The following is a 17,757-nucleotide window of genomic DNA, read 5'->3' as shown; positions in this document are numbered from 1 at the left end:
AGGAAATTGTTGACAAGATCCGGGTGAACGAGCAGTAGCGTAACTCGACACCCCTGGGGGGGGGTTGAAATCAAGATACAAGATATTATACTAAAAAAAACGTATTTTGAAAAATTCATTTTTTCATGGTGTCACCCCCCCCCCCGTATTTACGCCACTGTGAACGAGATGCGACCAATCCTGAAAGTAATTTGCACCAGAACAAAATTTCTGCACCATGCGCACACTTCTTGTACTGTAATCTGTACTATGTACCTCGATTGACACCTTCCTTCCCTCCCTCCCACCATAGTGCACAAAAACCCATCTGAAGTCGTCTTCAGAGGGTGTTAAAGTTGGAGTGTAGAGTAAATTTCAGCTTTCCATCTCCATTTGATGAAATTTTGTAAAAATTTAAAGTTTCAAAAATCTGCTGGAAGCTTTAGGAATTTTCAAAAAGTCGCTGGAGGCTCCAAAACGATTCGAAATTTGCCTGCAGTACTTCGTAGCGTATTGAAATTACTTTTTAGAATTAATTTTAGCTTTACAACTCCAATTTGATGGAATTTTGTGGGAATTTCGAGTTTCAAAAATCTGCTGGAGGCTCCAGAACTGCTCAAAACGGGTTGAAACAGTTTCCAATCGATTTGGCAAGTCGAAAATAGGGTATATCTCAAATTTCAGCTTTCTTGGTCAATTTGGTAAAATTTTGATTTTTTCCCTCATTTTTGACCTAAATTCGATTTTCAAAAATTCACCAAAAATCGAAAAACGCACTTTAACACTTGAAATTTTGACAGGTGGAATTTTCGCTTGATCTTTCGATCTACCTTTGTAAAATTTGAAAAATTTCGTGCAAGTCCTATGTTGAAACGCAAAATCTGCGATTTTGGTTGACTTGTCAATCAAAATGGCCGCCATTTTGTAAGTAAGGCCAACTGTTTTTTGGGCAAGTTTGCTTTAAAATGTTCCTTAGGATGTCCCCTTAAAGAAAAAAGTTGTCCCGGAGGATTGGCGGGGGAGGGGGGGTGCAATTACTCCTATTGTCATATGCCGGACTTTGAAAATCTGAAATTTTTAAAATATGACTGGAAACTCCAGAAGAGCTTCAAACTACCTCCAATGGACTAAGCATGTTGAAATTATACAGTATTTCAACTTTTAAAAATCTGTTGAAGCCTCCAGAACTGATCATAACGATTAGGATAGGATATTTCAAATTTAAACTTTGTAGATAAAGATAACATTTTCATTTTTTTGCATTGTTGAGCCAAATTTGATTTTTAAAAATTCTCCAAAAATCGAGAAGTGCCCTTGAACGCCTGAAATTTAGGCTGGTGCATGTTCTTTCATAACACCAAAATTTTTACTTCAGGAGGAGCTCTAGTTTTCCGTTTCCAGCATATTGATGAGTAGAGGAAAATTTCAAGTTCGAATAAAGATTCTCCTCTTTCATTCCTTCTTTTCTTCTCAGCACTTTTGACGATTCGTTCATAAAAAAATATATGCATAAGCACGACGTTCGCATCTCATCTCACAAGAGTCAAATAGGCAGATAAGTAGGTAAAGCCGATCTTTCGCAAATCCATCGGTGTAATTCACGATCTAATTACGTAATTAAACGGCATACCTAGCTACTAATACTTCGTATAATTACTTTATTTACGTCATTGGCCGGAGATTAGAAATTAATTTCTATGCAATTCTGTTATATTTACAGCTCAGTTCGAACCTTGGCAACGCGGAAAAGCCGATCGAAACCGAAGCTCGAATGTTTTTATATTTTTAATAATTTTTAAAGCATTGTTATTACATTCGTTTAGTTAAAAATGATATCTTTTTTCTCGCTTTTTTTTTTTGCTCTTTCTATCGATATTCGTCTTTAATTGTGTAGATTACTTACTCGTAATTTCAACCTAGCTCAGAGCTCAGAGACTGATGCTGCGATGTGAACCTGAAGTATCGAATAGCGGTAGCCTTATCCGAAATGGTACGTCTACGTAGGTATTTGCTGACTAGTTTTTACCTATACAATATGGCGATAGGCGCGTTAACCTTTACAAAATAGTATTACATTTCTGTAACATAAAAGTTGGATCACAATGTTATCATTTTAGAAAATTTCGTGTATCAACTATTACGATAAAATATCGTTATCGAAACATAATCCACGAGAAGCTTTTGTTGAGTTTTAAACTAGGATACTTTTCTGCTATAAGAATTCTTTCGCTTGTAAGTCGTCCAAGTAATCGGACTTGTGCAGTGTGATGAATTTGTGTCGGGGTGAAATTATTACAGGTAAATCGAATCGAGTGAAAATTATCGTATTGCGATTTTTTTGGGGTAAAAATTGGCGTTATTCGCGTGTCGCGTTTTGATATGAGTAGGTAATCGAGATTCGAGATTCAAGACCAGCATCGTGTGATAACGGTGTCGCTACGCATCCTATCGGTTATTTGTAAATAAGATTAAATCCATTTCGAGATTTTTTTTTTGCATCGTCGCCGCAGCTTATCAAGGATATAAGTTAACGCACGTATTTAATTATTCGAATTGTGATCTCTTCATTGTTAAACATGTCGGACGACGTGTAATGCAAATGATTGCCTTCGAGAGACGCGAATACGAGATCATCGTCGGAGTGAAGCTTTTTTCTACACTGTTTCTTCGCATGTGTATCGGTCTGCGAACTGGGATTCGCTTTACTTCAATTAATCAAGTGTAAACTCGTTTAGCTAGCGTGTTTTTGTTTTCATTTTTAACCATCACCTGTGCAATATGTGTAGATGTTTACGATATTGCTGTTTTTGCTTGTATATGTGCGATAAAAAGTGAGTATTGTTGTCCGGCCAGTTCTCTGCTAATGTAGTAAGTTGCCTCTATCAACACTTTGTCTAAGTAATTATCTATTATTTCGAGTGTAAAATTTCTCTCTCGTGTTGCTCTCGAAGTCCAAGTTAGTGAAATTGGCTTTGATCTTGGTTATTTGGAAGTGATGAGATGTACTTTCACTTGAAATAAGTTAATAGGTAATGTCTGAATTTTTGTTTATTTTTGATCGTGAATCGTAATGAGATGTACGTTGTGCATTTTGAATGAGCCAAAATTGCTGCCATTTTCACCAATGTGCCAATAAGCAGTCTTGAATGACAGATTTTGCTTTGAATTTTTCTAAAATTTACTTCTTTGGTTTTTTTTTTTTTTTGAAAATTGAAATGGTAAGATTCTAAAAATTCTTCAGGAGTACGAAAATGAGTTTTTTGAATTCACTTTTAGATACATTTTGATGTTAAAAAAAAAAAAATAGTTCTATGATTTCGATGGATCTGAATGCGAAAAGGTTTCAGAGTTGGCTCCTATTTTGAATTTTTTAGTTGTTCGATTTCAAAAATAACGATCGTTTTGATCGATAATGAATTCTTCCATGATTATCTCCTCATCAAATTGAGAAAATGGGCTCCTAATTTTGATTTTTGTTTTCAATTATATCCAATGCAGTGTGAAGGCTTGATCTGAGTAGGTCGTGTGCATGTGAATTCAAATTACCATTACCGTAAGCTTAGTGAGTGGTAATCGAATACATAATATTCGATTTCCAATTAAAATATTACTCCAAGCATGCTTCCGTGCATAGATTAAGGATAGGTATACTCGTAGTTCTCTTCGATTGCTACCTTCTTTTCTCACTAGGTACCGGTCTTCAACCAAATTTTTAGAAAACTCTATTACCCCCCCCCCCCTCCCACAAACAAACACAAAATTTAAAAAATCTAATTTTCCACAGGAAACTTTTTAAAAAAATTAATGAAATTGGAAGAAAATGTGTACACAAAGAATTTCTTAATTTCGATCAATTTTTTCAATAATTTGGAGGTTTTTGGTTCGCGTTTGAATTTTTTCCTTTTTTCACTACCTTTTCGACTGAATTCAAATTACTTTTTCAATACTCCCACTACCCATTTTTAAAACCACTACATTTTCACTCCTTTCACTATCCTGTTAGATATCATGTATTTGAAAAAAAAATATGACGCTAAAGTAAACTTGGACGTTTTTTAGACCACTTTTTAGAAAATCTGTAATTTGATCATTCAAAAATGCTCAAAGAAAGTTTTAATATAAATTTTTTACCTTTTTACGAAATTTTCACCCATTTTGATGAGTAGCATGACACCTTTATCAAAAATTCCAAAAATCTTGACAGAATTTTTTGGTTAAAATTCTTTTAAAATGCTTTCAAAACATTTTCGTTTAAATATTTGAATTATTCGCGAAATTTGATTTCCAAAATATACCCAAAGCCTCCAGAACAGCTTGAAACCACCCTACAATTGAATCAACAAATCGAAAATTGGGTACTAAGTTAATTTCGTTTCGTTTCAACAACTTAATTGGGTAAAATGTTGCGGAAATTTCAATTTTCGAAAATCTGCTACGGTTCTCAGGAACTACAACTCAAAATGGTTCGAAACCGTTTCCAATAAAAACCAAAATTTTACCAAATTGACCAAGAAACCTGAAATTTGGGATATACCCTATTTTCGACATTCCAAATCGGTTGGAAACTGTTTCAAACCGTTTTGAGCAGTTCAGGAGCCTCCAGCAGATTTTTGGTACTTATCAAAATAGAGTTGGAAAGCTAAAATTTTCTTTGCAAACTAATTTCAATATGTTCTGCAGGTAAATTTCAAGTCGTTTTGGAGCCTCCAGCAGATTTCTGAAACTTCAAATTTTCACAAAGTTTCATCAAATGGCTATGGAAAGTAGATATTTACTCTACACTCCAATTTTAACACCTTCTGAACACGACTTCAGGTGGGTTCAAGTCATTTTAGGGCCTCCAGCGACTGTTTTTGGAAATTACTGGAGCCTCCAGTAGATTTTTTAAACTTGAAACTCCAGCAACATTTTACCAAATGAAGTTGGCAAGCTAACTTCGCAAACTAATTCCAATACAATATGAAGTTCCAGCTACTTTTTTGGAAATTTCAATTTTTCAAAAAAACGCCATTACGACCTTTCAAAAAGTTGCTGGAGGCTCCAAAACGACTTGAAGTTCACCAGCAGTCAACTTCGTAGCGTATTGAAATTAGTTTGCAGAATGAATTTTGACTCTCCAATCTCCATCTCAGTTTGCTGAAATTTTGGGGAAATTTCGAGTTTCAAAAATCTACTGGAGGCTCCGGTAATTTTCAAAAAAGTCGTTGGAGGCTCTAAAATGACTTGAAATCCACCTGAAGTCGTCTTCAGCGGGTGTTAAAATTGGAGTGTAGAGTAAATTTGAGCTTTCCATCTCCATTTGATGAAATTTTATGAAAATTTAAAGTTTCAAAAATCTGCCGGAGGCTTCAGGAATTTTCAAAAAGACGCTGGAGGCTTCAAAACGACTTGAAATTCGCCTGCAGTACTTCGTAGCGTATGGAAATTCTCAAATAGTCGATGGAGGCTCCAAAATGCCTTGAAATCCACCAGCAGTCGACTTCGTAGGGTATTGAGATTAGTTTGCAGAATGAATTTCGACTTTCTATCTCCGTTAGATAAAATTTTGCGGAAATTTCAAGTTTCAAAAATCTACTGCAGGCGCCAGTAATTTTCAAAAAATCGCTGGAGACTCCGAAACGACTTGAAATCCCCCTGCAGTTGGCTTCGTAGCGTATTGAAATTAGTTTGCAGAGTAAATTTCGGCTATCCAACTCCATTTGATGAAATTTCGAGTTCCAAAAATCTGCTGGAGGCTCCAGAACTGCTCAAAACGGTTTGAAACAGTTTCCAGTCGATTATGGCATGTCGAAAAGAGGGTATATCTCATTAAGCTTTCTTGGTCAATTTGGTAAAATTTTGATTTTTTCCCTCATTTTTTGCCTAAATTTGATTTTCAAAAATTCACCAAAAATTGAAAAACGCACTTTAGTACTTGAAAATTTGACAGCTGATAAATTTTTGCCTGAGCTTTCGATCTACCATAGTACAGTTTTGAAAAATTTTGTGCAAGTCCTATGTTGGAACGCAAAATCAGCGATTTCGGCTGAACTATCAATCAAAATGGCCGCCATTTTGTAAGTAGGGCCACTTGTTTTTGAGTACAAGGGCTAGAAATGTTCCATAGGACTCCCTCTTCAAGAAAAAAGTTGTCCCGCAGGATCGACGAGACGGGAGTGCAATAGATCCTTAAGCGGGCTCCCCGACTATTTGGGTAGAATTTCGCATAGACTACTGAAGTGCTTAGATCATTGAAAAATACCAAGAAGTAATCGGAAATTCTCAAAATCGAATGATGATTTGTCAAATCTGCAGAAAGTGTTATCAAATTTGTCAAATTACCCCCCGCCTTCCCCTCAGTAATTGAAAATTTCCAGTAGTCGATTATGGTATTTTATTTAGTAACGGATTTTTTTTTTTAAGTCACCACTTTTTTCACCATCTTTTTTGAACCGAATTTTCAGAAAGCTCTCCACTTGACCGCCCCCCTTCCACAGACACACAAACGCAAAAATTTCCTAACGATGTCAAAAAAAAATTCACAAGAAAATTTTCAAACAAATTGAAATTTGAAGAAAATTTGTATATGATTTCATTTCAATCAAAATTACAAAACAAAACAATAAAAATGAACGAATTTGTGAATTTGTGAATTTTTTCACTACCTGTTCGACTAAATTCACTACTTTTTCACTACTTCCACTACCCATTTTTAAAATCACTACGTTTTCGCTACTTTCACTACCTGTTAGGTACCCTGTTGTTGGTTTATTCGTACCCATATGTAATCCTCATTCTTGAAATTGAGATTTGTTGAAAAATGATCATAAAAATTTCGAAGTAATGAGCTAATGATGCAATCGATGAACGATGATCCGTAAATTATGAACATTTTTTTCGAAATAAATGATTATGAATTTATTCGAAGATGACGTCAGGAAGGAAATAATGGCGAAAAGAAAATGAATCACCTATCACAATTTCTGCTCATTTTTTCATTTCAAGTCATATCTCCATCGATAATCTGATACAAATTGGAAATTTCATTAAAATCTAACCGAACGTAAATAAAAAGTAAGACTATCTATGGTATAATTATTATCGATCATAACTTAAAAAAATTGCTTCAAGGGTGCTATTCACCTTTTTGAGATGTAATTGGCATTCATTCATTAGTCTTTTAGCCTATCGTTTTCATTCACGTGCGAACTAATGTGTATAAACTCGCGATAATAATTAAATATCCAATTTATTGCTCTGGTTTTGATCCTCCAATAAACTACTACTTCTAATCTCAACCCATTTCTTTTCTTTTTTTTTACAGGGAAAAACCACTAAAAGAACTGAAAGAAGAAGACAGTCCAAGATGCAATCAAACTTTCCTGAAATACCTTTGCTTGATTTCGTTAGTAATTCAAAACGCAGCTTACGCCTTGCTACTGAAATACAGCTTCATGAAGAAAGACACGTTCATCACATCGACAGCAGTCTGCCTTTCGGAAATACTAAAAGTAGTATGCAGCGTGTTCCTGTTATTCGTATTCGGAGAATCGCGAAAAAAAATCGGTTCGCTGTTCTACAATTCTGTGATGAAAACGCCGATGGACACGTTAAACGTGGTGATCCCGGCTGTAGCGTACGTTGTGATGAATAATCTGATGTACATCTCGAATCAGAACCTGGACGTGATCACGTTCCAGGTAATTGGCCAAGTCAAGATACCGATGACGGTAATATTCTCGATGATATTTTTACGCTCGACGTATCGCAGACTGCAGTACCTGTCGTTGATCATACTCACTATTGGCGTCATGATCGTCGTACAATTCACCGAAGTCGATAGATCCAAATCGCGCGACGATCTCAGCGCCAACGATAAAGTCCTAGGATATGTTACCGGTATCATAGCGGCGTTGTTATCCGGTTTCGCCGGTGTTTATTTTGAAAGGATACTCAAAACCACCACTCTCTCGGTATGGGCCAGGAATCTGCAGCTCAGCTTGATATCGGTACCGTTGGCCTTCCTGCAAACCTTCACCAAAGACTATTCGCCGGTCAGAGAGAAAGGATTTTTTCACGAATATACCAACATCGTGTGGCTGATTGTGGTGTTGCAGACTAGCAGCGGATTGACCGTTGCGTTATCAGTGAAACTGGCTGATAACGTTTCCAAAGGGTATGCCTCGGCTACCGCCATCATCGTGTCCGGATTCGTGTCGGTTATCCTGTTCCACTATAGTGTTAATTATTTATTCGCCTGCGGTGCGGCCCTAGTCGTTATGTCTATACCTATGTACGCGATATCGTCGTCGTCGTCTAAAATCCTACCGGAGAAGATCGATTACGAAGGCAAGGAGTGCTATATTTGAAGCCTCCTTTGGTAATTGTCGTCATATATACTCAGGTGAGCTGGAGAATTAATCAGTTTGATTTTTTTTTTGTGTGTTATTTCAACTATTAGCTTTAGAGTATTGAGGAAGAAACGATTAAGAATCATCACTGTCGATTGAAATGCAGCTTTGCTCAACGCTTGTGCAAGAAGGCATGAATGTCACATCGTGTTTGGGTTTTCTGAAACTTGCCTTGTAACTCTAAGTATCGAAGAGACAATAGTCCGGCATATGACAATAGGAGTAATTGCACCCCCCCCCCCCGCCGATCCTCCAGCTCAACTTTTTTCTTAAAGGGGACATCCTAAGGAACATTTTAAAGCAAACTTGCCCAAAAAAAAGTTGGCCTTACTTACAAAATGGCGGCCATTTTGATTGACAGGTCAGCCGAAATCGCAGATTTTGCGTTTCAACGTAGGACTTGCACGAAATTTCTCAAACCTTACACAGGTAGATCGAAAGATCATGCAAAAATTTATCAACTGTCAAAATTTCAAGTGCTAAAGTGCATTTTTCGATTTTTGGTGAATTTTTGAAAATCCAATTTAGGACAAAAACGAAGGAAAAAATCAAAATTTTACCAAATTGACCAAGAAAGTTGAAATTTGGGATATACCCTATTTTTGACATGCCAAATCGGTTAGAAACTGTTTCAACCCGTTTTGAGCAGTTCTGGAGCCTCCAGCAGATTTTTGAAACTCGAAATTCCCACAAAATTCCATCAAATTGGAGTAAGTTGTAAAGCTGAAATTTATTCTAAAAACTAATTTCAATATGCTACGAAGTACTGCAGGTGAATTTCAAGTCGTTTTGGAGCCTCCAGCGACTTTTTGAAAATTCCTAAAGCATCCAGCAGATTATTGAAACTTTAAATTTTCACAAAATTTCATCAAATGGAGATGGAAAGCTGAAAAGAGGAGTATCGATAAGGCCATTTTTGGGCCCGGACAGTTATCGATTCAACTACTCTTAAAATGTTGTAATAAATGTCCCAAATACGAATCCGTGGTTTGTTGACCCAAAATGGCCAGTTTTTCGGCTTCAGGGGTTCCCAAAGTTGGGAAAAATAAAGAATTTTAGGAACCACTGAGTATTATTTTCAAAAACTTTTTCAGCGTAATATATCTGTTTGAACCTGATGAAGGTTATACGAAGTGATTTTTCCATTTTCGACCCTCGGGGGCAAAAATTGGGGGGGTTTCGATTTTTTGAAAATTTTGGAACCACCATTTTGGACCTACCCCTTTGAGCCCCGCTAAAAAGCTTTGTACAGTTAATTAGTATCTGAAAGACGTCCATCTTACCAAATTTTGAGCTCAATAAAATTTTGCGCTGGTACTCAAAAATCCAATTTTCCGATTTTTCGTGATTTGGATATTTTGGGAACCCCTGGAAAACTAGAAATCTATGATTTGCGCCAAACGTAACGTCTTGAGGTATATATTTAATTATCCAAATGAAAAAGTTTAATTAAGCTCCCTGCATATTCGTCATTTTGAACTCTTATTTTAGAGCCCCCCACTTTAGGCACCCCTAAAAAAGGCGTTTATGCACATTTTTTCAAATAAATTGAAGAATTTATTTTTGAAACACAGTAGCAAGTGCTCGATAGTTTTTCATATGATTTTTCCTGTAATATTCAAAATTGAGCAATTTTGAGTCAAATTCTGAGATTTAACTCTTCGAAAAGACGTGAAAATAACGTTTTCACGATTTCAACCATAGATATAAATATAAACAGGATCGGAAACTCGTGAAGCAAAAATTCTTCACCTCCGGAAAAATTCGATCAATCAGAGTTTTCACCTCCAGGCAACTGACCAATCAGAGCCTTCACCCCCGGAGAAACACGTGGTCTACGCGATTCGGGATTGGTTGATTTTTTTGCTTCACTTTTTCCTGTACATTTTAAATGTAAGTGTCCGATCCAGTTTAATGACCATATCTATGATTTCAACGAAGTCAAAATGTCAGAATTTGACCCCAAATAGCTCAATTTTGAAAGTTACAGGAAAAATCAAATGAAAAATTATCGAGTACTTGCTAGTGTGTTTCAAATATAAATTCTTCAAATTATTTGAAAAAATATGCATAGACGCCTTTTTTTAGGGGTGCCTAAAGTGGGGGGCTCTAAAATAAGGGTTCAAAATTACGAATATGCAGGGAGCTTAATTAAACTTTTTCATTTGGATAATTAAATATATACCTCAAAACGTTACGTTTGGCGCAAATCATAGATTTCTAGTTTTCCAGGGGTTCCCAAAATATCCAAATCACGAAAAATCGGAAAATTGGATTTTTGAGTACCAGCGCAAAATTTTATTGAGCTCAAAATTTGGTAAGATGGACGTCTTTCAGATACTAATTAACTGTAAAAAGCTTTTTAGAGGGGCTCAAAGCGGTAGGTCCAAAATTGTGGTTCCAAAATTTTCAAAAAATCAAAACCTCCCAATTTCTGCCTCCGAGGGTCAAAAATAGAAAAATCATCTCGCATGACGTTTATTACCTACGTTCAAACAGATATATTACGCTAAAAAAGTTTTTGAAAATAATACTCAGTGGTTCCTAAAATTATCTCTTTAATCGCAACTTTGGGAACCCCTGGAGCCCAAAAAGTGGTCATTTAGGGTCAACTAACCACGGATTCGTATTTGGTATATTTATTACAACATTTTAAGAGTGGTCGAGTCGATAACTGTGCGGTCCCAAAAAATGGCCTCATCGATACTCCTCCTTTACTCTACACTCCAATTTCAACTCCCTCTGAAGACGACTTCAGGCGGGTTCAAGTAATTTTAGGACCTCCAGCGACTTTTTTTGAAAATTACTGGAGCCTCCAGCAGATTTTTGAAACTTTAAATTTTCACAAAATTTCATCAAACTAAGATGGAGAGTCAAAATTCATTCTGCAAACTAATTTCAAGTCGTTTTGGAGCCTCCAGTAACTTTTTGAAAGGTTCAAAAATTTTCTCCCTTACCTTTCTCATGTGTAATTTTTAAAGAATCTATTTTTTTTTTTTTTTTTTTTTTTTATTCAATACCTACGTTAAAGAAGTACGTAGTATAAAAAAATATTTAAATTAAAAACGCTCAAAAGAAATTTAAAAATGTTGAAGGTTTTGTCACCTCACCTCCCTCTTCCACCTAGCCCAAAAAAAGAAGAAATACTTACTCCTAAAGTGTTTGCAAAATGTACTGCCTACAAAAAACCCACTCCCCCGAAAATAATCTTAAAAATATTCAAAAACATTGAAAAAGCGAAAAATTGACGTGTGAAATTTTGACTCCTCCTCTTTCCCTCCCAGATAACGGAGTGTTAAAAATATCTGGAAAATGTCATACTTCTTCATATTGACGGATAAACCGTTTTTGTGACTTTTTGATTCTACTCGTATTTTTATGCACAAATTGTCATAATCCGTTTTTTGTCGGTTCGAATTCATATTTTGACCACTTTTTTTGGACGACTGCAATATTCGAAAATTCGCCATAGGTTTAAAATCGTTCAAAAGGACCAAAAATCGATTTTGGAGATCAAAAATGGGACATGAACTCCAATTACATATGTTGATAAGTTCGTGAACAAGAAATTATGAACTTTTTTCGAAAGCTATCTTTGTCGATAATTTTGGATTAGAATTAGTTTTTGTTTGAATTGATAAAAAAGTTGGCCATGAAGACGGTACCTAATTCATGTTTATAGATGCTAAATTTCAATTATTTGCCTGTTTTTTTTGTTTTTTTTTTGAAATTTTGTTCAAAATTGGAAAAGTTTAAAAAATTGCTGAAAACTCCAGAATAGCTCAAAACTACCACCAATCGATTTTTGAAGCCAAAAATATGATGTATTCTTTCAAATTAGTAATCCCTAGGAATATTTTTGGATTTCAAATTTTAAAAATTTCTTCCAAAATGGATCAAAAATTTCATTTTTTCAAAACTGTTGTCTCCAAAAATGTTCTCGAGACTTCAATGTGGCCCTGCACTGCTCATTGATTTGAAAAGTTGAAAATAAAGCATGAAACAAATTTCAACTTTCTATTTCAATTTTATCAAATTTTGAATTTTTCTTGGAAAATGAGCCTACCTGATTTGAATATTCTAAAATTTACCAAAAAAAGAAAAATGAAGTTGAACACTTGAAATTTGCTGAGTTATGTATTTTTGGATGTTTTTTCGATTTTTCATCATACCTCTGCGGTTAATTTCTCTACTGAGAGTGTGTAATGTTTTCAAGATTTTACATTTTTTTTCTGTTGTCTCTTCGTAATTTCAAAAGTGAAGTGCCACTAATTTTGAAATGTACTTTGACTGCCTTTAAGAGAAATGTTCGTCTATTGAAAAAAAATGAATTTCGATTTTCAAATTACTTTTTTCGGTTTTTGAAGAACTTTCGAGAATTTATACCTAGGCTTAGTAATTATTTGTTTATGGAAAAAAAAATATGAATTGGAAATAAAGTAGGTAGGTAACTAGAGTTTGGATTGTATTCCACTTTCAACTTCAAAATCCAAATCGATTAGTGATAGTTTCCAGTTATTTTGGAGCTTCCAGCAGATTCGTAAATTTTCAAAGCTAGAAAAATTAAAAAACCAGGAGTAAAAATGAAAATTTCAATTTCTAATACATAATATTTTGCTAGCGAAAATAATTTTTTTCAGTCCTATATAGAACGGTTTAAAATAGTCACCAATTCATTATTCAAGTGGAAAATACACCATTATAGCTATTTTTTTTTTTTAAATTTTCTAAAAAATACGTTTCTTGGGATTTTCTTATCGTTATTTCCTCTTGGAAGGATTCCGCCTTCGAGTGCGTAGCGAACTAAGTGTATACCATGTACGATTGTACGTTGTTTTTGAGGGGAAAAATAAATAAACAAGGTTACCTTATACCACGATAACATTTTCCTTCATTATTTATAAAATACGAACACTGAACACCGGAAAATTAAACCAAACAAGATTATGTACCTATTTCTGTTTATTAAAGAAACCTGGCTCTTCTCTCGTTTCGATATTATACTTGAAACTTGCAAACTTATCAAGAATCATATTCTAAAATAATGTACAATCGACTACAGTACAGCACACGTGCTATTTATTAATTTAGGTACCTACCTAGGTCATCCCCACTCCTTTCAAGATGAAAAAAAAAACGAAAATAGGGGCAAAATTAGGAGATTTTTAGCTTAATTCCGCTTTAAATAGTGTTGGGATGACCTGGGAAGCTGAAATTTGAATATGTTGATCACAAATAGGGTACTGTCCGATAGTATGATTTTGGACCCTTTTCATCCATTCGAGGTCATGTTATGCCCCTCCAAAAAAATGACCTTTCTGTAATTTTCAACTTTGACCCTCCCCACTCCAGAGGTCAACTCTAGCTCCCAAAAGAATCCCATTCCCCAAGTTTGACTTCATTTTATCAATTAGAACAGGTTACAAGTCCCAAATCATAAAATGTCAAATTATTGAAATCACGTCACTTCGAGAGGTCGTAGCGCCACCCCCTTGAGGCTAGGGAGTTGGTCGATAGCTCATTTGATAGGTATTGGGGAGGAGATGAAATGATCACTGGGCTCATTTTACTCAAAATTCAATATTTCAGGAGTTCTTGATGAAAAACTGATTTTGGGGGGCTTTGATCCACTGTGGGGGGGGGTTAGCTCGTGGGGTAGGGGCGGGGACTTTTAGTATGTTGTTCAGTACACCATCCTAGACAATATTCACTAAAAAAACCTTTGTTTGCAATTATGTTTGTGTTCGCCCATTTTTTTTTCTGCTATTTGACTTTTTGTTTAGCTCGCGATATGATAAAGCTCAATTTTGTTCTTCAATGTCAATAATATAATGATGTAATTTGTGTTTATAGGTCGTTAAATGTATAGTATACTTGGATGAAGTGGTTATAGATATGCCTTGATGTCTCTCGTACGAATGCAATCAATTGAAATGCAGCTGCAATAAAAGCTCTTCATCATTACCGGTATTGGTTTTTTTGCAGTTGTAAGTATACATACAACGACGGTGTGATACGAGTAAGATATTCGATGGAAAGTAGTCCTTTACTATACTTTCAATTTTAAATCTACGTGATTCGGATAGCGAAGCTGAAATCGCAAAAGCTTTCTAATTTTTAATTAAGGTTGTTACTATTTGTGTTTTAATCTTCAAGTGGGATATAATGTTCATATGTTCGCGTATTTTTTTTTTTTTTTTTTTTAGAAAATTTTGTATGCATTTTCTATCTTATTTTGAATTTTTATAAAATACGTATTTATGTCTTATATATTGATTTTTTTTGTTCATTTTGTACAGTATTTGTATATTTATGAATTTTTGTTTTTAAAAATTATTGCGTTTTTACTCGTGCAATTTTTAATTTTTTTAAATCAATTTTTTTACTTCGTTATGTACCTTTCGATGCCGAAATTGACTTATTTATGAGATCAGAGACATATCTATTTTGTAACGTGATTTCGTATCTTTTTATCGATTTAAGTATTTATTTTCCAAAAAAAAAAAAAAAAAAAAAAAAATGTTACAAATTGAGAAACGTGATTACATATAGATATCTGAAGCTCAGTAGGGATTTTTAATGTATGTGATCGTGGGTATATTGTGTAATAAATTATACATTAGTATTGATCTGTTTTGGAAGGACTGATATGTTATTTCTTCCTCGCAATTTTTATTTAATTTATTATTTATTTTAATATCGAGTTGTGTAAATTTCGCGTATTTTGTTGGTTTTAAATTTTTTGTATCATTATATCAAATCAGCTGCGACTGTAACAAGAATGAAATTGTGTTCGTTACCGTTATTGTGATCTTATTATTTTAATTACGAAGTAATAAACTTGAATTTGTCTTTTTATTTTATTAAGGAGGTAAAGGTATCAAATTGCATGTTGCAGATTTTAAAATCAAGAGAAATTCCTCAGTCATCGAATTACTTATAAATTTCATTTCTGATTTATTTCACGAGTAATGATTCTCAACAATTTTCTGATAAGTTTCGAGAGAACAACTGCGGATGTATGAGTTTATTGTTGTTCGAATGACTCATTGTGATGAATTTTTCATCGGTTTGATTGGCTTTATTGAGCAACTTGTGCGTACCTGTATGTATGAGAGAAAGAAAAAAAATAAGTGTCCTAAGTTGTATTTTCAATTTTGTGCCAAAATTCTGCATTCGAATGAGCTCCATCGTTTCAAAATCATGAGAATTTGCGCTTATATATTTATACTCTCAGTTCCAGAGACCAAGATTTGAATTTTACTGGCCCATATCAAATTCTGAACGATCAACAGAGGTCATTCGTAGAAATTTAGAAATAAAATCTGATCTGTTGCCGAAAAATTCGAGATTTTTTGGAAATTTTATTCAAATTTATTTTCTTGAAACAATTGAAATTTTAGACTGATCATTTTAATTCGAAATTTGAACTCTTTAATACGTATGCGAATTTTTCAAGTCTCACATTTATCCCATTTATTTTGAAAAAGAGCGTCGAATTTTATTTTTAAAAAAAGAAAATTATACTTATACATTTTTTTTCAATTTTTTTCTCTGCCTTTTTAGTCAAAATTGAGAAAAAATAGAATTATTGGACAAATTTTTAGAGGTCTAAAACTTTCTTGTTCCAACATCCCTAAAGGAGCAGGGGCGCGAGCCCCTAGTTATTGTTACGATTATTATTTGCTTGGTAAAAATTCCGCTTTCAGCAACATTCCAATTGCCTTGAATACACAAACCACTGTATGTTTCAATCTTAAATTCAATCTCTAATGCTCTTTTGTTGTTTATGAATGTGAACCTCAAGCTAGCATCCCCTACATTCTATTGTATATACACACAAACCAACGTAGATGGGTAAGATGTTGCATACCCGAATACCGACGAGTAGGTACTATCACGATTGAAATACACAACATCTCATCAATCAAAACCAACGGAGTTAAATTACGACGACGGTTACTACTCGTATATCAACGATATATTCTCAATTTTCGAAAATCTGAGGAACTACCACTCAAAATGATTCGAAACAGTTTCCAATCGATTTGGAGGGGCGAAAACAGGGCACACACCAAATTTCAGGTTTTTTCGTCTATTTGGTAAAATTTTGATTTTTTTTTTCATTTGTGACCCAAGTTTGGATTCTTAAAAATTCATCAAAAATCAAAACGTTTGTGAACTGAAAAATGTCATCTGTTGTTTCCAAATTCGTATTCAGAAAATCAAATCACCTCGATTCAAACCAGACGGACAATTATCTTAACTGATTTTCAAATTCCATGATTTCAGATAACTTTTTTTTTATTGATTTGACATTGAAAATAAAAGGTCACAGGTGTGGAAATGACTTACGTAACTTTTCTCCTAAGGATTATAAAATTACTTACTTATTGTCATCCGCGAATTCATATTCTATAACTCATGGAAGGAAATTTGTACTCCCCTGAAACAAAAAAAGTCAAGGTGGGATTAGTTAGTTATAAAATTACTAATCTATCAACCAAAAATACATACATATACATAAAATAATAATGGTCGAAGGCCAGTAAAGCAAAAAATCTGACGATCTCGACGTTTGATAAAGCGGCAAAAATTTCAAAATTGATTGTGAAAATCGCTCAAAACTATCAAAAGTTTATGGACCCGTCAGAAAACTACAAAAATTTGAGAAAATGTCTCATTTTAGTCGGGGAGCCCGCATAAGGATCTATTGCACCCCCCGGTCGATCCTCTGGAAGAACTGTTTTCTAAAGAGGGAGTCCTATGAACCATTTATAGCCCTTGTACTAAAAAAAAGTGGTCCTACTTACAAAATGGCGGCCACACGTAGGACTTGCACAAATTTTTCAAACCCGTACATGGGTAGATCAAAAGATCAGGCAAAAATTCATCACCTGTCAACATTTCAAGTGATAAACTGCGTTTTACGATTTTTGGTGAATTTTTGAAAATCAAATTTAGGCAAAAAATGAGGGAAAAAACCAAAAATGTTACCAAATTGACCAAGAAAACTGAAATTTGGGATATATCCTATTTTCGGCATGCCAAATCGGTTGGAAACTGTTTCGAACCGTTTTGAGCAGTTCTGGAGCCTCCAGCAGATTTTTGAAACTCATCAAAATAGAGTTGGAAAGCTGAAATATTCTCTGCAAAATAATTTCAATGCGCTACGAAGTTCTGCAGGTAAATTTCAAGTCGTTTTGGAGGCTCCAGTGACTTTTTGAAAATTACTATGTAAAGCCTCCAGCAGATTTCTGAAACTTCAAATTTTCACAAAGTTTCATCAAATGGCGATGGAAAGCTGATATTTACTCTACTCTCCAATTTAAACACCTTCTGAACACGACTTCAGGTGGGTTCAAGTCATTTTGGAGCCTCCAGCAAC

General features: G+C 34.5%; 1 protein-coding gene across 4 annotated transcripts; it reads left to right on the top strand.

The window, feature by feature from the left end:
- The first annotated feature begins 1,830 nt into the window (after positions 1 to 1,830).
- On the top strand, positions 1,831 to 14,535 carry LOC135847301 (UDP-galactose/UDP-N-acetylglucosamine transporter srf-3-like). 4 transcript variants are annotated; one of them, XM_065366770.1, is made up of 3 exons: positions 1,831 to 1,969; positions 7,283 to 8,362; positions 14,223 to 14,535. In XM_065366770.1, the coding sequence occupies exon 2, from the start codon at positions 7,413 to 7,415 to the stop codon at positions 8,325 to 8,327; it is 915 nt and encodes a 304-aa protein (XP_065222842.1). In that variant the 5' UTR covers positions 1,831 to 1,969; positions 7,283 to 7,412; the 3' UTR covers positions 8,328 to 8,362; positions 14,223 to 14,535. The 4 variants fall into 4 exon arrangements, with proteins under 4 accessions (XP_065222842.1, XP_065222840.1, XP_065222841.1 ...); XM_065366768.1 differs by lacking the exon at positions 1,831 to 1,969 and adding an exon at positions 2,120 to 2,810; XM_065366769.1 differs by lacking the exon at positions 1,831 to 1,969 and adding an exon at positions 2,121 to 2,847.
- The last annotated feature ends 3,222 nt before the right edge of the window (positions 14,536 to 17,757 follow it).

Source organism: Planococcus citri, chromosome 5 (assembly GCF_950023065.1).
Source record: "Planococcus citri chromosome 5, ihPlaCitr1.1, whole genome shotgun sequence".
In the NCBI taxonomy this organism is placed as follows: domain Eukaryota; kingdom Metazoa; phylum Arthropoda; class Insecta; order Hemiptera; family Pseudococcidae; genus Planococcus; species Planococcus citri.
This window is presented reverse-complemented; position numbering and strand designations above follow the sequence as displayed.